This window comes from Phoenix dactylifera, chromosome 1 (genome assembly GCF_009389715.1).
Source record: "Phoenix dactylifera cultivar Barhee BC4 chromosome 1, palm_55x_up_171113_PBpolish2nd_filt_p, whole genome shotgun sequence".
NCBI lineage: Eukaryota > Viridiplantae > Streptophyta > Magnoliopsida > Arecales > Arecaceae > Phoenix > Phoenix dactylifera.
This window is the reverse complement of record NC_052392.1, coordinates 13,046,477-13,071,364: the sequence shown is the minus strand read 5'-3', so window position 1 is coordinate 13,071,364 and position 24,888 is coordinate 13,046,477. Positions and strand designations below refer to the sequence as shown.

At 38.0% G+C, this 24,888-nt stretch overlaps 2 protein-coding genes across 9 annotated transcripts; both read left to right on the top strand.

Annotated features, from left to right (window-relative positions):
- Positions 1-3,251: 3,251 nt before the first annotated feature.
- Positions 3,252-4,664, top strand: LOC120104190 (heavy metal-associated isoprenylated plant protein 39-like). The gene is made up of 3 exons (XM_039114834.1): positions 3,252-3,312; positions 3,413-3,491; positions 4,158-4,664. Exons 1-3 carry the CDS (start codon positions 3,304-3,306, stop codon positions 4,445-4,447), a joined length of 378 nt encoding a protein of 125 aa, XP_038970762.1. The 5' UTR covers positions 3,252-3,303; the 3' UTR covers positions 4,448-4,664.
- Positions 4,665-20,810: 16,146 nt separating this feature from the next.
- Positions 20,811-23,270, top strand: LOC103700228. 8 transcript variants are annotated; one of them, XR_005512059.1, is made up of 5 exons: positions 20,811-21,193; positions 21,357-21,951; positions 22,186-22,290; positions 22,384-22,812; positions 22,957-23,270. XR_005512059.1 is itself a non-coding variant. In XM_039126952.1 (5 exons), exons 1-4 carry the CDS (start codon positions 21,114-21,116, stop codon positions 22,546-22,548), a joined length of 441 nt encoding a protein of 146 aa, XP_038982880.1. In that variant the 5' UTR covers positions 20,811-21,113; the 3' UTR covers positions 22,549-22,812; positions 22,957-23,270. The 8 variants fall into 8 exon arrangements, 3 of the variants coding, with proteins under 3 accessions (XP_038982880.1, XP_038982877.1, XP_038982885.1); XM_039126952.1 differs by having other exon boundaries at positions 21,861-21,951; XM_039126949.1 differs by having other exon boundaries at positions 21,849-21,951.
- Positions 23,271-24,888: the final 1,618 nt, after the last annotated feature.

Here is a 24,888-nt window from a genome sequence, read left to right as displayed (position 1 = left end):
GAGGCATAACAAGTATAATAGGCACTTCTAATTTATTTCAACCACAAGGATCTGGACCTGTTTGTAGTTTCCATGCCCATTTTGCCAACAATGCAAGATTCATATCTCCATTATTTTTTGATTCCAAGTTACCCTTCTTTGGAGTGGCAGACCGTGTCTTAATTTACAAGGTAATGGAATCCACTCCATTCCATAAAAATGCTCCTCCTCTGATCTATTTTGTTAATGATCCATTTAGGCAACTTGAAGACTGACATAAAGTAGGATGACTTGACTGAAAGGACGATATTAATCGGTCACTCAACCACCCCACGGAAGAAGCTTTCCTATCCAAGTTGCCAACCTTGAGCTGATCTTTTTAAGTAGAGGTATCTAACAATGCTTCTGGAGTTTTTCGTCCAACAAAGGCAACCCAGGGTATGCAAGAGGAAGAGCACCTTTCTTGCAATTCATCATGGTGGCCAGACTCGAGGCTTGCTGCTCCTCCATATTTAGGCAAATGATCATGCTTTTATGATGACTGATTTTCAGACCTGAGGTATTCTCAAATGCAAGAAGAATTGCCTTGATTGCAATGAGAGTATCTCTCTTACCACTACAAAACAGAAGAGTATCATCAATAAAGCAGAGGCTTTTCATGCTGTTGAAGTTCATTTTTCCTCTAATTCCTTCAATGAGACCGAGAGAACTCGCTAGTTTACGAATTTTTGATAAGAAATCTATGACCAAGATGGAGAGAGCGAGAGAAAACGAGTCACCCTGCCTCAATCCTTGCTTGTCATTAATCCATGTTCTCGGTTTGCCATTAACCAATACAGCAATAGAGGTAGAAAATAGGAGACAGTGCACCCAACAAATCCATCCGGGAGGAAATTTTGTAGCCCGTAAAACATCAAAGAGGAAGTCCCTGTTGACTTTGTCAAAAGCCTTGTCGAAATTCAACTTGCAAAGCATATCTTTGTGTTCAGACCTCTTACAGCATGCAAGCATTTAATGTGCCGACAGAAAATTCTCAATGATACGACGTCCTTTGATGAAGGTGTGTTGAATCATGTTGAATCAGGATATTGACTCTCCAGAACAAGAGGAGACCAAGTCTTCAGCTGAGAAGACAGGATCTTAGGACTCTGGGCTGTTACTTGAGTAATCTGAATTCTGTTGAAATATCTTGTAAATCTAGCCACATATCACGTAGAGTTTGTTACATCACTCCTATAACTTAGAAGGCTTGTACATCAGATCAAAAAGATAACAAAAAAGGAGAAACATAGTTTTTTTTAACCTCTATCTAAATTTCCATATGGTATAAGAGCCTCTCCGAAGACTTGGTCTCCTCTTGTTCTGGAGAGTCAATCTCCTTTGTGTGGACTAATTCAACAAGGTGGACCGAGATTCATTAATCAATAAAGGGAGGAATGCAGCCAGTTTGTTCGCAACAATCTTTGTGATAATTTTATAGAGGCTGTAAACAGGGTTGATTAATTGCAGATCCTTGCCAGTGCGAAGTTCCTCTTTTTTTAGAATAATAGCAATGGAAGCGAAGTTCAATCTTGGCTAGCTAAGGATACCATCATGATAATTTTCTAGAATGCAAGTAGGACAGGCAGACGAAGGATCTATTTAGCTTCCAATCCGAGCATGGATGCTAAAAATAACCGTGCCTATTCACTAAGAGGGGCAATGAATGTCATAAAATTGGAGCCTATCTACATATAATAAAGTTGAGATAAAAATCACTCCTCTCATGCCATCTAGATATCATCCTTGTTCTAGAAGACGTGTAACTTGGGTCACATCCACTAGGCTAAGCGGCATCCATCAAATTTCACAATTTTCCAACGTGTCCATGTCATTGGCTTATTCCATGTCCATTTAAATAAATTTTCTTTCCTTAATTAATTTGAAAAGTGTGTTTTCGTTGCCGGCCTACCTCCTTCATTGTGGTCACCTTAACCATCCCAAATAGCAATCAGTGCCTTATTCCATTTTTATATATATATATTTTATTTTTTTTATAGTTTTAATATAGATATATCTAATAAAATAAGAAAAACAACAAGTTTCGAAACGCTCTAAGCAACTCCCTTTTTTCAACTCATATTAACTGGCTACATATGAAATCACCCAGTTTATGGGCTCCATTTGCTTTTCTAAACACGTGCTTGGCCCTGTTTGTCTACATGAAAGGTGCCGCAAGATCAGCCTCAACTAGGCACCATCAATTCTTTATTCAAACAAATTGTGGTGTCCTTGGATCCTTATCACCTTTCCCTAATAATTCACAAAATAAGAAATATTTTGAGGAGTACTAAATTATCCCGTGCCGGTTGCCTGTGCTCGCGGGAAGAAACTTCGACCAGAGAAATCATATCCTACACAGCGTTCATCACGCGGTCCCGCACGTCGCCCATCTCTCTCTCGCGCGCGCGCGAAAGAAACCATCCAAATGGCGCAGTCCAACCGAGCGAAAGAGCGTCAATCCTTCCGCGCGAAAGAAAACAGGGCTTGCGCTCCTTTCGTTTTGAACGCTGTCTTCGTGGAGGCCCCACCGTTCTAAGGAATCTAGGTTTGGTCCTTGTTCGTGAAAAAGCGTGTTCGGAGGGAAAGGGCGAGACACCGAAATAGAGATGTGACGAGATACACATAACGCCGCTGTGACCAAATGCAATTAAGCGGACTGGTCGAACTTGCCCCTGTGCGGATACAAGTATTTTGATCCGATCGATCTGCTAACCAAATTGGAGCTGGCGAGATACACCATGTTTGATTATTGCGGATTATTGCTATGGGTTTCAGAAACTAGGTTCAAACTTTTTAATTTTCCATCTACTTCAAAACCCGTGTATATACGAGGCACACACACCTGGCATAAATTATCGTATCAGAAAATGAAGCCAAGTGGCTCAAATTCCCTAGCAGACTATATATATTTCAAGAGCAACGATAGTGTTAAGACGTGTCAATTGGGAGGCTAAGCTCGCTGGACTCGAAGAAGACTATTCTGTGGAAAATGGGACGCTTCGAAAAATCAACGACAATTGCAAAATCTTATTGCGATCTATTCCACTAATAACCTAAAATTCAACTAACATTGAATAGACCAGAATGAAGCCGACCATGAAAAATTGACAACGGAGGGACGAGTCAACATGTGTTCCGGTTCATCCTTTGTTTCTAGGCCAACCATATCGTGTTATCCCAACTCGCTCCTGCTAATGCCCTTAGCTACGGCTATGTATATATATAGAGGATAATTGATTCTCCAACAAAATATCAAGTAGTGTCTGGCCGACTGCTTCGTAGATGGGAAAGGTGGGAGATTAGTTCTTTCTTGAAGAGCAACATAGGCTTGTAGATGTTCTAGCTGAAGTACTTTGATGATTTGACTTAGAACTGCTGTTTTTCCTCGCAGCAAAAGGTGGTGATAAGGCTCGGCATGACGGATGCAAGGAAGGTCTCCAAGGCCCTCAAAATTGTGGTTGGATTCAATGGTAATTTTCATCCTAATTAATATCTTAAAGTGGAAATGACTCATTACTATATCATAAAGAATATACTTTTGTCTACACCTTTGTATCAATCATAGAGGTCCTTTGCTCCTCCTAGGCCTCTGGTTATTGGTTCTAAAAATCTGTTTAATTTCTCCATAAAGCCTTTTTGAGTTAGAAATATACTCCATTTCATGACTATTCAATAATTTTAATATAAATGCACACACACGCATGCAAGCATGCATACATTCATATTTGTAAATATTTATGATTTCTTTCATTTCTTTTTGTCTTAATCATTCTGTTTATTATCTATTTTTTTATTAAGGTTTATTATGATATAGATCTTACTATAACTATGATTTTTATCTTTTTAGGATATATTTTGTTGCAAGAAAATTTACGTAAAAAAAATTTGATTTTTTCTCAAATTAGTTAAATTTCTATCAAGACAAACAAAAAAGCTAAATTCTTCCAAAAAATTTTATATAATTTTTCTTGCAACCAAAGATATTGCTCAAGAAATATGATGATGTATATATGCAGTCCATGTTAGATATGGATGCCACTAGTTCACTTGAAGGTAATTCTAATATTGTTGAGTAGGTGTTAACTTTTTATAGTTATAAAAGCATCTTATATCACCTACTCATGGAATTATTGCAGGTGTAACATCTGCGAGTTTAGATAGTAAGAAGAAGGACCAAATAGTAGTTGGTGGTGATGGGATCGACCCAGTTTCCCTGGTAAAAAGGCTAAGAAAGTATATGAAATGTGTAGAGTTACTTAAAGTGGAATCGGGGGATGAGAAGGAAGAGAAAGACAAGTCCAAGGATTTGATCAAGGCTATGGAGCTCCTCGGTTGGCCTCATCATTTCGGTTGGCCTCATCATTTTGGCATAGGGCACCCATATACATATTGTCTAGATTCTGACCCTTGGTGCTGCATCATGTAGAATTCTGGCCATCCTAATATATTGTAAATTTGGATGGTTTAGATGGGATGGTTGATGAACAGTTTGATTAGCTGTGGAAGAAAATTTGCTTTCCTTTAGTTGTGTAAGTTAGGTTGGAACCAGACGAAGTACATGTATGTGTTGGTAGTTTAGGTGGGGCTTGTATTGTCGGATGTCATGGTAACTTTGATGTACTACAACAAATATAGTTTATAATATCCGAATTTTAGTATGTTTGACAAAATCTATTACTACAAATGCCCTTTAGTAATGATTTTAAAAAATATCACAAAAGGTATATAATATTGTAGCTTGTTAAGAGTGTTACGGAAAGTTATTATATAGCAAAGGTACCTAATAATTATTAAAAATATATATTTTATAGTAATAATTTTAAAAATTATCATAAAAGTACTACAATATTGTAATGATTATTTGTGTACGTTGCTAAAAAAATTATTGCAATAGTACCCTATAAGGGCAATTTTTTGATTGAATAAATCTTAATTGACAATAAAAATATTTTATAATTTTGGTAGTATGGATAGCAATGGTTGCAGCTGCTCCAATAAGTTATACCAATGGTTACAAAGGGTCACTATAGGATGACTCAGTATCATTGTTATAGAGTTATTTATACCAACGGTCATCTAAACCATAATAAGACTTTCAGCGATGCCACTTGTTGTCGCGGTTTACCAATTATTATTATAAGTTTTACAATTTCATGAAATAATGATGCATACCAGTCATTTCATGAAAGAAAAAAAAAAAGAAAAAGTAGACAGCAGAGAATGTTTCCTTTACAATTTGAACGTCATAACCGTAATCAGGAGGTCTCGTCCCAAAACTTTTGATAATGATTTAAGAATTCTCATGTATTAATTATTCCAGTTAAAGGCACCGTTGCTTTTGTTGCAAGCTACCTTAAACCTTCCTACAGTTTGCATACATAAAACTTTCAAATAAAAATGAAAAAAAACTGTTGAGCTTGAAGGTTCTTCTTGGTTTTTTCCAATTATCAGAGGATCAGCTGTCTAATTAAAATTTTAATTAATTAAGTACTGGCATAGGAAAATGGCATGCATCTCTCAAAGGTTCCATCTCAAATTGACGCGTAACTCTCGAATCATCTCTTTCAACACAGGTTGAGTACTATCTAAGAGAATTATTCCTGTCAGGATGGTAAAATTTAAGCAAACTCTACGACCCAAATTCATGCCTCTCTCTGAATACAGCTCGAGAAGGATTAGGGGGTTCAGGTTTTTTCCTGAAAATACAAAAAAAAAAAGCAACTCTACTACCCATATTCACTAAGCTTATTCCCTGCCCATCAATATTCTATGACCACGGTAGTCTGAGCTTCCATGCAGCATTTCAGACCCAAAATCTCTTACCATCCTTAATCTCTCGATCTTGGTCTTTCGCTCCATGTAGGAAATTACATGATATAGGCATACATGAGGAATTGGGGTGGGGACACTCCAAGCACAAGGAAATTTTGAGTGAATAAAATGTGGAAGACCAAGATCCTAGTAGGAGAGGGTGCAATGGAGGTAGAAGATAGGAGAGAGTGCACCCAACAAATTCATCTAGGAGGACATTTTCTAGCTTGTAAAACATCAAAGAGGAAGTTCCAGTTGATATTTTCAAAAGCCTTTTCAAAATCCAACTTGCAAAGCACACCTTTGTGTTTGACCTCTCACATTATCCAAACATTAATTTCTTGTGCTGATAGAAACTTCTCAACAATACAACGTCATTTGATGCAAATGGACTGAGATTGATTCATCAATCAATAGGTGGAGGAATGCGGCCAGTCTTTTCGCAAGAATCTTCGTAATAATTTTAGAGTGGCTGTTAATTAATAAGCCTGATTGGTTGCAGATCCTTGACTGTGAGAAGACAACTACTTGTAACATAAATAAAAGTCACTCTTCTCATGCATCTAAATATCACATTTTTCCAACGTGTCCTTGTCATTGGCTTATTCCATGTCCCTTTAAATAAATTTTGTTAATGAGGTTTCCTTCAATTAACTTGAAAGTGCGTTTTCCTTGCTCGTCCTACCTCCTTGATTGCGGTCATCTTAACTCTTTATTCAATCAAATTCTGGTGCCCTCAGTATCCTCATCACCTTTCCCTTATAAATTCACAAAACATGGAATACTTTGATGAAGCAGTTAGAAATGATCCTGCACCTATTGCCTGTGCTCATGGAAGACCTTCAACCCAAGCACCTTTCAAATTAAGAGAATCCCTCCTTTCTCTCCCGGCATGCGATGTGGCATCAAGAACTGATGAATTCTTTATACCATCAGTCTCCTGAATAGCACTGCCTCTTGAACATCGCCAATCTTCCTAATGGGACAGAGTTGTATCTTTGGCATGAAAGAAGTATTCACCTTCCTTTGAACGAATCCACTGTTGGATCATGGAATGGTAGCTTCCAGATCTATGCAAAAGGATGGAATATAGGAGCTTGGAGTGCAGGGTGCAATCCTACCATCAACGTCGTTGAAGAGCATCAATCATCCTTTCGCGTGAAAGATACACAACCTGCGCCGCCCCCAATGGATCATAGGCTCCATTCGTTTGGAACAACATCTTTGTGGAGGGCTCGCTAAAATGTTCCAATAAAAAACAAATTAGATTGTGTTTTCTGCAGAGGCAAAGAGTGAGATGCTGCTGCATAGACGTAACAAGATATACATAACGACTGTCAATAAATAAACTTCGAGTTCTCATGACTTGGTGAAGCAAAGAAGACTAGTTGGAGCTTGCCCCCTGTGTGGATACAAGTTTTTTGATCCGAATCTGTAACAACCCAAGACCTCACCCAAAATGGCTAGCCGGAAGGTATTATTTGGGTTCCTTGATCCTGTATAAGTATCCAAGATCTACCCAGTGAATAACCGATGTGGGACTAAACACACGCCCGCACAGGTCCTCACATACTCCCCCCGTTCAAGCCCTGAGGCTAAGGGTTCAAATCTATTCAAATCTAATCACAAACACCACGATCGGTCCGTGGTCAACCCCAATGGATTCGTGCTGCAGTGTCCCCTAGTCCACATAAGTTATGGGCCGGGTCCGCTCTGATACCATTAATAACAACCCAGGACCTCACCCAAAATGGCTAGCCGGAAGGTATTATTTGGGTTCCTTGATCCTGTATAAGTATCCAAGATCTACCCAGCGAATAACTGATGCGGGACTAAACACACGTCCGCACAGGTCCTCACAGAATCTGCTAACCAAATTTAAGCCGGTAAGATACACCATAAGCCAAGGCTCGAAGATGAGAGTAGATTGAATAATATCTATCCAGATCCATTTTCATATCTAAATCTATCCGAATATACATAGAAATTTGAGCATTCTGCTAATATCCATATATGTACCCATATCTATCAAAAAAAAAAAAAGGATATAAATAGATAACAATCCAAGCAGTATTCAAAAATCCGATTCTATTTATAATTCTATCTAATTTTATATAATACTAATGAATTTTTAGGAAAAAAATAACCATATTAACATACTATTAACTTGATTTATCTTTTATTTAGTATTTTTTGATTTTATAATTATAAAATTTAATTATTCGACTTATATCCGTATTTATATTCATACTTTCAGTATCCGATTTATATCTGTTTCCGTTTGAAATAAATACAGATATGACTTTCAGCACCAACTAACATTCGTATCTTTATTCATCAAATAAAAGAAAAATATAGGTATGGATATACTGGTATCTGATCCATATCTGATCTAGTTCCAGCCCTAACAGAGCTTCAAGTTCCAAGTGACTTGTTCGATCATTGCGGATGGCTATGGGTTTCAGGGACTAGGATCAAACTTTTTAATTTTCCATGTACTTCAAAACTGTGCATATAAAAGGTACACGCACCTAGCATGAATTATTGTATCAGAAAATCAAGTCAATTGGATCAAATTGCCTAGTAGATTATCCCGGATATCAAAATCAACCTGTCAAAAGGAAATGCCATTGTAGTCAGAAAGGGAGGGAATATGTCTTCCTCTGAAAGATCTAGTAGGACGAGTCGATCTTCGACGACAATGTGACGGGGTGTCTGCTGCGAAGCTAGTTGGGCTTCTAGTATCCTATGTTTTGGGGAAACTTGGATACTTCCAAAACTCAAAAACTGCCCCTCATAGCATCGCGTTAAACTAATCGACATAGATTAGACCAGAATGAAGCCAACTTTAAAAAATTGACAACGGAGAGACGAGTCAATATCAGTTCCAGTTCACTCTTGATTTCTAGGCCAACTAAATCATGTTATCCAAATTCACTGCTGTTATCGTCCTTAGCAGTGGCTCCATGTATAGAGAGGATGATTAATTAGATTTTAGGCCATTTAGACATTACCAAGCACCCAAAAATAATATCCATTTGGTGTCTAGCGAATTGCTTCATAGATGGCAAAGGTGTGGGAAGTTAATAGAAGAATCTCTCTTTCTTGAAGAACAATATCATAGGCTTGTGAAATTTCTAGCTGAACTATTTGATGATTTGACTTAGAACTGTTGTTTTCCACACAGCAGAAGATGGTCACAATTAAAGCTCTGCATGGTAGATGCAAAGAAGCTGTAGCTCCAAGGCGTTCCAAATTATGGTTGGATGGAATGGTAAATTTTCATACTAATATTTTAAAATGGAAATAACTCATACTTATATCATAATGAAAACTTCCATGAAATTCCACTAGTGTATACTTTTATCCATACCCTTGGGCTTAAACTTGGTATCAATCATAGAGGTCCTTTGATCCTCCTATGCCTCTTGTTATTGATTCTAACTAAAGTCTGCTTAATTTTTCCATAAAGCCATTTTGAGTTAGAAATATACTCCATATCATGAACATTCAATATACATATTCGTAAATATATATGGTTTCTTTCTTTTCCTTTTGTCTTAATCATTTTTTATTATCTATTTTTTTATTAAACTTTATTATGATATTTTGTTAGATCTTACTATAATTGTGATTTTTATCTTTTTTGGATATATTTGGTTCCAAAAAAATTTACGTAAAAAGAAAAAAAAACTTGATTTTTTTCTCAAATTTGTCAAACTTCCATTATGACAGACCAAAAAAATAAATTTTACCAGAAAAATTCATATATTTTTTCTTGCAGCAAATGATATAGTCAAAAAAATATGATAGTATGATGCAGTCAACATTGGATATGGATGTCATCACCAACAACTGCAATATTTCGATCCTTCCCCTTATCGTCTACATTTATAGATGTTACACCTACAATAATTCCACGAGTAAGTGATATAAGATGCAAAGTTGCTAAGCGTGGCATCAGCGGATGAGAAGAAAGAGGAAGCCAAGCCCACGAAAGAGGTCAAGGTTACAGAACCCACAAGTAGGCCCTGACAGCTTACAGCCAGTATTTTATCAATATTGCTTCGACACAATTATCGAATCTGATTTAATACAAATGGCCCAGCTAGCTTTCAAGATGGCCACATTAGAAAACCAAATCAATGCTACCCACCTAATGCACATTCCGAAAACCATCTTCATCTTCCTCGGTCATCTTAGTTTGATTAAGTAAGAAACTAGAGAATCTCGAATAGTCCAAAATTCTAGTCATTAATGAATTGTTTGTCGAATGCATTGTCCACAAAGATGGTTTACAAATGAAGCATAGGAACTACCGCCCAATAGTGCTTTAAAAGCCGATATCTGGTGGATAGTGCTTTTGCTTTTCTTGTGTAATAGAGAGCATCTTTGGTTTGCTAAAATAGGAGCAATATAGATGCCATCACCAACAACTACAATTCGGTCCTTCTCCTTATCATCTACACTTACAGATGTTACACCTACAATAATTCCATGAGTAAGTGATATAAGATGCAAAGTTGCTTAAAATGGCATTGGCGGATGAGAAGAAAGAGAAAGCCAAGCCCAAGAAGGAAGTTAAGGCTACAAAACCCATAGGTAGACCCTGACGACTTCCACCCGGTATTTTATCAATATTGCTTGGACGCAATTATCGGATCTAATTTAATATGAGTAGTCCAACTAACTTTTGAGATGGCCTCATTAGAAAACTAGATCAATGCTACCCACCTAGTGCACATTCCGAAAACCATCTTCGTCTTCCTTGGTCGTCTTAGTTTGATTAAGAAGTCGGAGAATCTCGAATGATCCAAAATTCTCGTCATTAATGAATTGTTTGTCGAGTGCATTGTCCTCAAAGATGGGTTTACAAATGAAGCATAGGAACTACCGCCCAACAGTACTTTACAAGCCGATATCTGGTGGATAATGCTTTTGCTTTTATTGGTAATAGAGAGCACCTTTGGTTTGCCAAAATAGGAGCCTGGCCTCAAATATCATAATGAATCATCTAATATAGGGTTAGTAGTTACAGTGTCACTAGACCAAAATGGAAGGATCAAGTGTTTTGCTAACTTGCAACCCATACATGAAGACACATCAAACGAGTTAGAGGACTAAAAACTAAAATCACCTAAACACCCTATATATATATATATATATATATATATATATATATATATATATATATATATATATATATATATATATATATATATATATATATATATATATGTATGTATGTGTGTGTGTGTGTGTGTGTGTGTGTGTGTGTGAAATTTGTACTCTGAATCATGACCCTTGGTGTTGCATCATATAGAATTCCAGCCATCCTCATATGCTGCACATTTGGGTTGTTCAAATGGGATGGTTGACGAACAGTTTTGCTAATTGTGAAAGAAAACTTTCTTTCATTTAGTTGATTTAGTTGGGTTGGAACCAAGCAAAGTACATGAACGCTTTGGTGGTTTAGGTAGGGCTTGCATTGTCAGATATCAGGGAAACTTTAATGCACTACAACAAATATAGTCTATAGCGATAGAATTCTAGTAACAATCGAAAAAATTTGTTACTATAAATATTCTTTAATAATGATTTTAAAAAATATCATAAAAGTTATTATATAGCGAGTATTCCTAAAAGTTATTATATAAAGATAGTTCTTAATAGCTGCAACAAAATATTATATTTTATACTAACAATTTTTAAAAATATCGTAAAATTATAATATTCTAACTTATTTATGTATATTGCTAAATTTTTTTATATTACGGTGATATCTTGTTAGGAAAATATTTTCTAGTTAAATAAAACTTAGATGGCAATAAAAATATTTTGTAATTTTGGTAGCATGTACAACAACGATTGCAACCATTGTAATAAGTTATACCAATGGTTACAAACTATCGTTGTAGGATAGCTCAAAACCAGGACGACCCAATACATTTGGAGGCCTAAGGCGAATTTAGAGAGGCTTTTTTTTAATAATAAAAAATTTTAATAGGGACCTAGACATAAAAAGCTACTGTCAAGAGGGATTTAAATGGGAAATCAAACCAAAAAAAAAATGTATACAAGATAACTACTGAAATCAAATTGATCAATTAGTAGTTGCAAAGATGCCACAGATCAATTAACATGCATCATCTACTACTCGAAGAAGAAACATCCAGAAAAGAACACACAACCAATCCAACCTACTCAAAGTAATCAACCACCATGTTGCCTCAGAAATGTTTATATTCAAAATTAAGAGGACCTATCATCCAGCATGGTCATAAATCTATGTTCATATATTTGTGGATATATATCCATGTATATAAATTTACGTATCTACGTTGTAAGTATAAATATATCTATGGGTGTGTGCAGTGCGCGCGCGCACACGAATATATCTACGATGAAGTAAAACGGGTTCCTTCTTACCTTAGTTATTTCTCCATCATACCTCCCTCAATTTCCTTCTCCACTCCAAAAAAAAAGGGGTTTTTTCTTGTTGAGGGAAAAATGGATTGCTCAAAGCACGTGGATATATCACCGGCAGTTGATGGCAAGCACGACGGCGGCAACCCTCAAGACGCCCGACTTCAAGGCGCCCGACCTCAGCGCGCTTGGCCTCAGAGCTTGCAGCCTTGATCTTGGTTAAGTTGAGCCCGATCGACCTCAAACCCAAAGGAGACCCAGTCAAAGGAAGAAGCAAACCCCTCCACTCCACCAAAAATCAAGTCCCCCTCCTCCTCATCCGGGGTCCAATCTCGCGATCTCCGCCCCAGCGACTGTCAATGATTAAATGCGCACGATCTCAACGGACCTCCAGCCAGCCCAAAATCTCAGGCCGTCCATGGCAACTCATTAATTCACACGATCACGTCCAATCATTATGATAACTCATTAATTCGCACAGTCATATCATAGGTAACCCATACACCCCCCTTATAAAAAAGGGGGACTTCTTCCTTCAAGAAAGAGATATTTTTCTTTTACGTAAACTCTCTGCTGGCTCCATCAAAAAACCCCTCTAACTTAAGCATCGGAGGGCCGGCGTCGGAGCTCCCGGCCACCGGCTTCTTGCAGGTCCCCCAGAGAAAGCTGTCCACCGTCGCACCTCCTGCCGGAGCTCCTCCTCCTCGGTTCGCGGTCACCCCCGGGTCTAATTTCCAGCAACATTTTTCAACCTATCTCTCACCCCTCATCAGCTTGATTCTTCTAAATCTATCTTCTAAAAATAAAATTTCATATTTTCAATCCATATCCTTTACACAAAAAACATGCCTAGATTACAAGTCATCGGATTTGAATTTAACCAACAGGTAAATTAGTCGATTAAAGTATTAACAAGCAAAAAAAAAAAAGCAAAACATGAGATTTGAATTTGAAAACATAAAAAGACGAGGAAGATGAGCATCAAGATATATAAACTAACAAAAACAAGAAAATTAAAAAAAAAAATCAAAACTAACCAAAATCTAGCTCACTAACTGCCTAATCAGCGCCTCATATCAACACATCAAAATAACCCCAATGCTCATATCAAGAACCCCAACAAGAAACCCCAAGCGAAGGAACCTAAGAAGCGTCATTTCTTTACCCAAGAAACGTCTCTAGGTCCTGACCGGATTAAAAAAAAAAAAGGTCCTTCAAGTCACTTTCTTGAATCGCTTCTTAATACTTACATCAAGTAACTGCAACAAAGAGAACAGAACACCCTAAAGGCGGAACAGAAGCTCACCTCCGGCGAGAATGGAGAGCTGGGCTGAGAAAGAGAAGAGATGCTATCTTCCGTCATGTCGGCGACGCCGCCTCCCTGATTCCCTCATCACTCTCTTCGGGCGAGTGCTGACAGCGACTCTTCTCCTTTGGCCGAGTGCCCACGGCCCGTCGGCAGCACCAGAAGGATGGTGGCGGCCGACGGATCGCCAGGTTCTTGCCTTCTTGGAGCTGGAAGATGGTGGACTTTGGAGTCGGAGGACAGTAAACTTTAGAGCGGAGTTGAGAAGGCCGGAGCTCAGAGGTCGGAAGAGCCAAGGACGGCGAGGAGAGCTGGAGAGGAGATCCGAACACCGGAGCAGGGGCGGCCCAAGAACTAAAAATTTGAGACACCTCAAACCGTCGACGGTTGAGCCAAGAAGGGAACTAGGGAAGGGCTAAAGAACTGAAGAAGCATTGGGGGGAGAGGAGAACTGAAGAAGCTGAGTCTGCCGAGAAGGTTTAGCAAAAAAAAAGAGCACCGACAGAGAAGGAGGGAGAAAAGAGGGGAGGAAATGTCTGTTGTTTGTCAATTGTCATAGCCGTCGTCGGTCGCCCGCCTGTAACCCTATTAGGCTATTACCTCACCTCAGTCACCTATAGCCCGTAGTCTGTCTGTCGTCGGGGATGCACTGTAGCAGCATAGCCAGGCGGTAGCTCACTGTCCTACTAGCTTTCGGTTGTGAAAGCTGTGCAGCGTTAAGCAAAAGAAAAAAAAATTTATGCAGCGGTGGCAGAGCGGGGCCTTCCTTAGGCCGGGGGCCTTAGGCGTCTGTCTTAGTCGCCTAAAGCTCGAGCTGGCCATGCTCAAAACTATTGGCATAGAGTTGCTTGTACCAACGATAAACTAAACCCCAGCAATAATTTTTAGTGACGCTACCTATTGCCATGATTTTGACCACTATTATAGATATTTTTATTGTAGTAGTGACAGTTGGCTTGGAGTCAATTGAACCATATTCTCCATTCATATAATTTAAATAATGGGAATGAAACTTTGTTTCCTGGAGGCTAGGCTTTTAAGTTTTATACTTTCCCGCTTTAATTAGATAAGTCAATGATTTTGGCGTCGAGTACGACTTTTCATTGTTCCCGGATTTGCATCACGGGTAAATCTATTGATGACTTTCTTTACGTGGATAAAGAATTTTTTTCTAGGAAGGGCTCTAATTAACTACAATGGACAATTCCGTAATCACTTATACGACTAATTTATGCATTCTTTTATTCATTAAAAAATTTAACTCAATATTTTTCTTATTATTTATACTAATATAAAATAGCCAACATAAGAAATATACATGTCTATTTACAACTTTGCAATGGAGACAGAGATCATCGGACGAATTCATTATTATAAAATTTATATATTTTTATCTATATATATATATATATATATACACACACATACATACATACAACATACATACACACATGCAAAAGCATTAATTTGTACGTGCACATGTAAACTTGCACCGCATGTGTGTTTGTGTACATACATGTGCGTGTGCGCATGTGTGTTTGCATGGTGCATGCGTGTCTACTTGCATGCATGTATGTGCATGCCCATGTGCATGCATGCGCCATATGTGTGTCCGCGCGTGCGGCATGCTATAAAAACCCAATCAGGAAGGAGATAAAAGTCGCGGTTGGTAAACAAATGAGTGAGGAATTGGAGGAAAAAAAAATGCTAAGGTTGGGAGACAGCAATCATTTCACTAGAGAATGCCATAACCGTAATCGTGAGGTCTTGTTCCACAAATTTTGATAATGATTTAAGAATTGTCATTAATTAATTATTCCAATTAAAGGCACCTTTGCTTTTATTGCAAGCTATCTTAAACGTTCGTACAGTTTGCTGTTGAGCATAAAGGTCTTCATGGTTTTTTCCTTTTATTAGAAGATCAGCTGTCTAATTAAAATATTAATTAACTAAGGATTAACAATGGAAAATGACATGCATCTCTCAAGGATTCCATTTCAAGTTGACGCATAACTCTGAAATTATATCTCTTTGAACGCAAGTTTAGTGTCTAAGGGAATTATTCTCCTCAGGATGAATAAAATTTAAGCGAACTCTGACCACCCAAAATTCATGCATCTCTCTGAATACAGCTTGAGAAGGAGTAGGGGGTCTAGGTTTTTTCTGAAAATAGGAAAAAAAAAAAAAGCAAATCTACAACCCAAATTCACTAAGCTTATTCCCTATCCACCAATATTCTATGACCACCATAGTTCCCAGTCATGTAGGAAAATACATGAAATAGGCATACATGTGGAATTGAAGTGGGACACTCTAAGCACAAGGAAATTTTGAGGAAATAGAATATGGAAGACCAAGATCCTATAGTAGGAGGAACAAGCAAAATAGCAAGAAGAACAAGCTTGGAGAAGCAAACAAACAGTCAATATTTCATTACTCAAACAAAATTATGAAGGAACTGACTTTGAGACGCCTAACATATTTCTTGCTCGCTTGGTTGTCCCACATACAAAATGGCTGAATATAAGGGTTAATATAGACGCAATACAATCTCGTGTATGTCCTTCGCATAAATATACCACTACAACCCAAAAGGCACCATTACTGAATAACTATATAACTCTAAGAGACATTACTTAAAAGCACTAAAAGACATGCTCATGAACACTACATTAATTAGTTCTTATTAATTTTTATTATATTTGATTTCCTTTTTTACACCCTTTTAAACCCAGTTTTCTTCATTTGTCATTTTAAATAGCACTTCTAGCTATGCCTCAGAAATCTCTGATATCTCCGCATCCACTCCCACAACAATCTCCCAAAGATCTTGCCCTTGGATGTATACTTTCATGGAAAGCCTCCAATATTAGTAATTAATGTTGTTTAGCTTCTCCACTTCGAATTGGTTCAAACTGCTGCAGTTGGAGTCCATTCTTAGCAATACACGAATCATCCGCAGATATGTTTTTCTGTTGGTCTTCCTCCTCGCAAAGCTGCAGGCGCCACTAAGCCTTCCAAGGAATCCCTCATATTGTTTAGAGAGTAAAACCATTGTCAAAACTGTAGGTAGCCACCCTAGACTACATATGCAGGATCGTAGCAGAAGGATGAAATAAAATACCAAGAAGAACAAGTTTGGAGTTGCAGATAAATATTCAATATTTCATTACCTCAAATAAAATTATAGAAAAAAAAAACTGATTTGAAGACACCTAGCATACTGTTTGCTCACTTGATTATCCCACTTACAAAATGACTTAGTGTAGATGATTATATAGATAGAATATGATCCTTTGTATATCGCTTACATAAATTTATCACTACAATCTGAAAGGCACAACTATTAAATAACTACATAGAACTTCAAGAGACATCACTTAAAAATACTAAAGAGACATGTTCATGAACACTATTAATTGGTCCTAATTAGTTCTTCCTCAAATTTGATTCAATCTTCGATGTAAAACCATTTTATTTTTATCATGCTATAATCCAATTTTACTTTGCTAGACCATGCCCTTGCTTTCTTGGCTACTATAAGAATAACTTTTATGCACGTCATTGTGAATTACGTATGCATACATTACCGATATTTTGTGCATAAACTGTTATAGTGTGCACTGAATGTGCATCATATGAGGAGGGCATGCATAGGCATGATTCACCAAATCTGTATCATATATATGTCAATCACATAATACATGTTATACTCCTAAAACAAGAAAAAAAGGCATAATAGATGTGATAACTTACAAAACCTCTCCTCTGAATTTATTCCAAATTATCACAAGCTGCATTCTCTATCTAATAGAGCGTGAATGATTGGTTGCCTTCTGGTACCATTGTATTCTTATGTGTGAAAAGTACTGTTATTTCATCCTGCGAGGAAAAGGTCTTAGGATAGATTGGTCCTTTAAGAACCAACCATGATGATTTGTCATTTGCCTCAATTAGACGATATATATAGGAAAAATGCACTGGGGAACAAGGGACGAGTTGCATAGTAGACTCTTTTGTCTCTCTGAATCCTTCTTAATAATCTCTGAAAATATATGCTGTCATTTTGTCGGTTATGGCGTAGGCCGGTTTAAATTTTAGATCCTCTGAATACTTTTTGAGTTTTACAGTTGTACACTATTCTAGATATATGTCTGATTTGGACTGCACAAACTTCATGTTAGGCAAGAAGCTTCTGACAGCCATACTATACCGAACCGTTCTAAAGGAAAAAAGAGTTACATCAACCATCTACTACTGTTTAAAACCAAGGCTTCAGGTATATTCTGTCAAGCATTACAAGCCCAAGATACAAGAGGCCTCCAGCTTATACTAACATTTGATGGTTCATTAGCTCATATGATTTCATATCATATCATAAAGCATTATGTGTCTAAAATGATCGAATGAATTATAAGAAATGAGTCCATATACCATACAGATTCGCAGACTGGAAATCGGAAGCAGATGTTACGGAACCTGGTGCAAGTCCCGAAAAGTATATATGGGCGTTTTCATGAGAAGATGAATAATTTCCACCCCTGAAAACTAGAAAAAAAAGATGCCACTGCCACAATGTAATATCGAAGGTGCATCTTTCCCTGACTTCGGCTTTTAGTTTGTGGCTGTTCTATTCATCTGCAGCTTGGCTTAGCCAACGAACCATTAGACTAAAGCGTTTCCCAGCAACATTCCTGGAAAAAACCCTTCATGCATCGGTAGCGCTATGTATATATATATGCTGCCGTTCAATGACCAATCGTCCATGATAATAGCTGGCATGAAATGTAAAAATCCACAAACAAAATAGGGAAGGTCTAGTAGTAGGAGTGCACCTGAAACCAGTCGCCATGATTGGTTAAAAGGTCTGCATGACTCCCCGAATGCCAACTAGGAAGTGCATCAACCCTTTTGACGAACCATCTTAGATGGCATTCAGGGAGCCAGGCAGACCCATCCTGTAAGCCACACTGGACATCATATGCAACCTACATGGAACCCAAGAACATACATGTTAACGCATGCCACGCATCGATCCTTAGCAACTTACACCCATAAAATATCAAACAAAATCCCGTTTAACTTACATTCCACTTGCTTCTAAGAAGTATGCCAACCATGCCACTGGAATCGAAGATCAGCTAGCTCAGAGACTCGAAGTTAACTAGCGCTTTATTCTTTCGCTTAGCTCTCGCAACGATTCAAAGAGATGGGGAACTTATAATTAAACAGTATACGGAAGGAAAGACACTTGAATGGCTCTACTTATGGACAATGACTCACATCCAGTAAATTAATGAGGAGGGGAGGGGATGAGTATATGAAGGTAGGAAAGGAAGGAAAAGGAGGGCAGGGAGGACAGGGAAAAGGCCATCAAGGCATGTGGAAGGAGGGGCGGCCAGCCTCTCCTCTCTTAAAATGGACGGCAAACATGACTTCATCTGCACTATAGTTCCACGAGAAGAGCCAAAGGCAGCCTGGGTTTTGCAGGAAGAGGGCTTTGGATTCTTCTCTCCTCGTGGAGAGTGAGAAGAAAATTTCATAAAGTTGCAGGCTATAGGTTAACATAGACTTCGGTCTACATTAAATTCCAAGTGCTCGTACTCGTTTGGACCGTTTACTTCGAGTCAATGCTCGCATGGTCCGCGAGACAGCGGCTGTCGGGTTGCAGTGTTTCGTTGTTCCGGTGGAGCATCCTACCAGGGCGCTTCAAATAACCGGTAGTTGGCGGTCGAAGTTGACGGCATTGGACCATCGTCCGCCGGCGCCAGCAAGTAAAAAATGGACATGGCCGACGAGGTTAGGTGACGGCTGTTTGGTACAAGTCCATGACGGGTGTGGTGTGGCCTGCTCTCTCATGGTCACGGTGCCATGGGTGCGCCGAGTCCAGGTGAAAAGGATCGAGGGGGAAAACGCGAAGTGGAATCTGGTGCGGTCCATTTCAGGTGGGTGGGTCGCTGCAAGAGGAGTCTGAACAACACCTAGCTAGGGCCCAGGCTCTGAACAACTTCAAAGTGACATGTGTAAGCGAATCCAACCGGGTAGGATCACTACCAGGATGCTGATGATCATAGAGGCTTATAAATCTGAAGGAAATTAAGCTTGTTTTTTTCTTTTCTTTTCTTTTTTGGATTTTTCGTTTTCTAAGGGAGATCCTTGACTTCGTGAGGACTGCATAATCGAAGGGTCTAGAAGAAACATGGCATTCGATTTTTTTGGAAGAATTAATTTGCTATTTTTTTTTCAATGGAAGCACTACAAGAAAATACACTTTCAGCGACCACTTTCGGCGACTAAATGAATAGTGGTCGCTGCAAATAAGGTTATTTGCGACCAACATCCTTGTTAGTTACTGAATGATTGTCCTACACCGACTAAATGCATATTTGGTCGCGGAAAATCAAAACCAAGTTGGCGGAGTGGAGGTAAAACGTTTGGCGACTAAAGTTTGGTCGCTGAAAATAAGGCTATCTGCGACCAACATTCTTGTTAGTTACGGAATAATTATCCTACATCGACTAAATGCATATTTAGTCACGGAAAAGCAAAACCAAATTGGCGCGAGTCCAGTATTTCGCTTTGGCTGGAGGTAAAATTTTTGGCGACTAAATTTTGATCCCTAAAGGTTCCCCTCCAGCGACTAAAAAAAATTTAGTCGCGAAAAGGATGTATGTAGGGGACGTGAAAAACTAAACAAACCCTAATTCCCTATTCCTCTATTCTGCTTTAACTTTTTTTGTTTTGGTAAATTCTGCTTTAACTCTACCTTCACCCGTCGCCTTCACCCATCGCGTTCGCCCGTTCGCCCGTCGCCTCTCCGTTCGCCCATTCGCCTACTCAGGGTACGCCCTTTGGTCGGAGGAGGGGGAGCTATCACTGGCACTCCGTGAGTTGTTGTATTTTTACTTTATTGGGTATATTGGTACACGCACTGTATGAAGCACCCACTTTAAGCCAAAAAAAAAGTAATTTCAATTTTTTTACTTATAATTAAAATAAATATAGTTTTTATTAACGGTGTTAGAAGAATTGGAGACATTTGTGTAAAAACAATGTTTTATAAAGATATATAAATAAATATAAATTTTAGAGGGTATTTACGTAAATTTAATTTTAGAAGGATATTCATGTAATTTTTTATTTTAATCCGGTGAACCTCATTTTTTAAATTTTAAGATCTCCCACCATCGCCCGCTGTGATGTTTAAATCTCGGCCGCTCATCGGAAGAGGGGAAGAGATGGACGGAACTACGTTTCGGATGGACATTGCTCCCCTTTGTCGGCCTCGCCAGGGAGGAAAGACCGCCGCTCTAACCCGGTGCCTCTCCTCCTCAAGCCCTAGCCCGCCTCTCTTCTCTCTCGTCGGCTCCTTCTACTTCCGGCGCCGCCCGCGTGTAACTCTAACCCTAGCCCGAGCGCCCTAACCCTAGCACCGTGTTGCTAGGTTGCCTCGCGATCTGGAGGCCCGGCTCTTCTCCCCGAAGCCTCCCACAGGCGAGGAAGGGGAAGATGAAGGGGCTATTCAAGTCGAAGCCGCGGACGCCGGCTGATGTCGTGCGGAAGACGCGGGACCTCCTTATCTACGTTGACATCAATTGGAACACCCGGGAGGCCAAGCGGGAGGACAAGGTGCCGATCTCCTATCTTGTTTCTCCCTCTTCTAACATCTGATCCTATTTGGCTTCCTCTGATTTTTGGGTTTGAAACATGTTTATAGGCTCTATTTGATGATTTTTGCTGAAATTCTTGATTTTTCTGCTGACATTGGGTTTAATTTGTCCATTTTCGCCAGAGTTGCAACTTGAGGCTGCTCTGATGTGGGTTTTTTGTTCGTTATAATTTTACTGCATTCCTTTGGTAAATGAGAGAACTTATGGTATTATGATCACGAAGTTTTTATCTGGGATCAGGATTCCTGTATTATAATGTGCATGAATGAAGTAAGTGTTAAGTAATAATTTTTGCTTTTGTCTTGTAATAAAGCTGCTTATTTCCATTTGTCCCTTTTCTTGTTTCATTTCTGATGAAGAAAAATAAGATAGCAAGCTTTCACTAACTGGTTGCTGGTTCTGTTAATAAAATAGCAAAATTCAAATATGATCGGGATTTTTCTTGGGTAAGATAATATGATTTAGGCTTGCCAAAGATATGAGAAATTTAAAAAATCTGTTATTTCTGCTGTCAACTAGTTTAGTTATTACATTGTTTGCAATAAGATTAGAATGTAGTATTTTGTGCTTGTGAACAGTGGAGCTCGTACTAAAGGAGGTTTTTGCTTGTGGAGGTTGTTGTGCAGTGAAGCAACGGAGCCTTTGTCTTATGATGCATCGATAGAGTTGACATTGACCTTAACTGGAATCCTTGGAAAGGCCAAGTGGAAGGAAAAGGTGCTGATACCCGACCTCTTTCTTCTTCTTCCATCCTTTTTGACCTTCTTGTTATGCACATTTTCTTTTCTTCCTTTTTATTTCTCTAAAATAGACAATTTGCTGCAAGTAGATTTTTTATTCTAATTTGCTGCAAGTATATTTTTGGAATCCTTTTATACAAGTAGATCTGTCAGTTATTTTAGTTTTCTTATTATGTAGTGGCTATATGCTAATCTAAAATACACTTTGCAGCCGGAGTTTAATGGTTCTGAAAATCTTGAATTTCCAGAATTCTATAAGAAAATGCATACCAAGAAGAACAAAAAGTGGATTGATCCTATTTGCACCGTGAAACATGTAGGTATCTAAAATCTCAATAATTATTTAAATCAGTTTCTGCTTTTGCAAGGTTATATACATTTAATTCTGTTATTACCTTTGCATTGACAGTCAAAGATGTTGAGCTTGCGAGAAGAATCTTCCCAATCCGGTGTGCAATTAACATCAGAGGAGATGTCTAGGCAGGCACTTGGAAAAAGGAAGAGATACATTCTTGGATTTGGGGATGGGCCGAAGCCTTCTTCATCTTCTTCCACATCTAGTCGTGTGTCATAAGACCATGTTGGGGAGTTGCAGAAACTTAAAGCTAAGATGGAGGAGATGAAAGCGTGAGATAGAGCGTGAGGAGCTGCGGAGGCAATTGGAGCAGGAGAGGAGAGAGCGTGAGGAGGAAAAGAAAGAGCGAGAGGAAGAATAGAAGCAAATTGCACATCTTACAAGTTTGGTGACAGAGTTCTTAAAGGGAAAGACTCAAACGCACAAGTCATCTATCCATCATGATGGGGCCATGTATTCAACTGGTGGTACAAATACTCGTTGGTATGTATTCTCATTTATATTATGTAAGTTATTTAGAGATTTGGACCAAATTAAACGAAATGTCATTGTGAACTTATACTTGAATTTTAGTTTATTATTATTCAAATGTGGTTATTGATTGTGTATTCTTTTTTGCTTTCTCAGATACATGGTGGAGTTATGAGCATGTGAAATCTAGTTTCTGGTACATGGATAATTTTTGTTCAGATGATCATGGTGGAGTTGTCTACAAGCAGAATCCAGTTTTTGGTATAAGAATATTTTTGTGTACATGATGGTTGTTTGGATGAATAGCAACATCAGATATTTTGGAATTGTTAATTTACATTTTGATGTGTTTGGTGATGATTATCACCTTAACATATGGTATGGATGAAACATTTTGATGTATGGTTAATAGGTATGCTTGACTTTAGACTTATAGATGATGATATTTATAATGAATGATTATGGATTCTCCAACATTGTGTATACTTCTATTTGGATGAGCAAATGTATTGTGCAATATGGATATTGGATAGGCTGTGTTGTTTGTACAGGATTTGGAACGAGCCCAAAAATAAATATTTAGCTTATAATTTGAATTGTTAATTAAATGCAGGTTAATACTTTCTGCCACCAAAAAATATTTGTTGCCAATGCATTCCAATACATTCTGCGACCAAACTATTGGTGGGGGAAGATAGACATTTAGTGACCATTTTTTTGGTAGCGGAAGACAAACCTTCCACAACCAACTATTTGGTCGGTGTTGAAATTAGCAACAACAGATTTGGTCGCTGATAATTTTCTTCGGCAACCAAATGTTGGTCGTTGTTGGTGTACCTTAGGTGACCACACAATATTGGTCGCCAAAACCTTTCAGTGAGTAGGGTTCGGCGACGAAAGGTATGCTAGTCGCGAAAAGATTTCGGCGACCAAATATAGTTATTCGGCGACTAGAATCTTAGTCGCTGAAAGTGTATTTTCTTGTAGTGAAGACTGACAAATTTGAAAATCTTTATTTCTTATTTTTTATTTTTAAAAACAAATAAAATTATATAAATAGAGACAAAAATATGTTTGGTACTAATGTTTTTATCTTTTATTTTTAAAATATATTTTTATTATTTCTAAAAAATGAAAGGAGGAAAATCTTTCTTCATCTTGACTACCGCCACCATTATTGCTATTGTCACCTCTATCGCTATCACTATCGTTGTTACCTCCACCAACACTATCATTGTCACCTCTGCTATGTCGTTGATGCTCTTGCCATTACTTTCACAACCACCATCATCGTCTTTGCCATACCATCATCAGTGTCACCTCTGACATATATGCCATGCACCCTCAAATTAATTACCAACACCACCATTATCTCCATCAGGTTCTTTACTGCTCCTACCATCATTATAGTTGCTTTTGAAAGAATTAACTATACCAAAAAAAAATATTTGCTTTCTAAGAATTATGACAAAAAGAAGTAAAATTTTCTGCTTTTACATTTTTGAAAAATTAAAAAAATGAAAGTAACTCTAAATGCCACCTAAATATTGGAATTTTTTTCTTTTCTATGAGAAGTCCTATCTTTCCTTTGTCTTTATGAGAGATCCTTACAATCAGTTTGAAGACTTGGTGGAAGAATGTAGGTCCAAGATTTGAAATAAGTACTATGATTGTCAAATAATTTCCATAAAATATTAAGGAATCATTATGTTTTGCCAAATTTGTGAATGGCAAGTATAACTACTCCAACAAAAGACTATAGTAAGCTATTTCTAGTATGTGGCTTTATTTTATGTTTTCCTCTCCTTTTCATAGATGAAAAAACGCCTCAAGCTAAATTTACTCCAAAAATTGTAGGCACACACAAAATAGGAATTTTATTTTAATGTATAAAACTCTTCTTACCCCACCTTTTCTTAAAAGCATCTAAGCGCACTTCTTCTATGGTTGATTGACCAGCTTGAACCAATTTGTCATAAGATATGTGTATCAGATTGTAATGGATTGTGCTTGAACAGAGAAGTTAAGTTTTTTAGATTTTTTTAATTCAATTTGATAGTTTGGATTAAAAAATTGATTTACAAATTT

Bases quoted from the DNA above. Each gene is read 5' to 3' on its own strand.
- LOC120104190 (XM_039114834.1), top strand. The intron at 3,492-4,157 runs GTAATTTTCATC...GAATTATTGCAG, and splicing joins AATTGTGGTTGGATTCAATG to GTGTAACATCTGCGAGTTTA.
- LOC103700228 (XM_039126949.1), top strand. From the start codon at position 21,114: ATGTCGTGCGGAAGACGCGGGACCTCCTTATCTACGTTGACATCAATT. The intron at 21,194-21,848 runs GTGCCGATCTCC...TTGCTTGTGGAG, and splicing joins AGGCCAAGCGGGAGGACAAG to GTTGTTGTGCAGTGAAGCAA. The intron at 21,952-22,185 runs GTGCTGATACCC...TACACTTTGCAG, and splicing joins AGGCCAAGTGGAAGGAAAAG to CCGGAGTTTAATGGTTCTGA.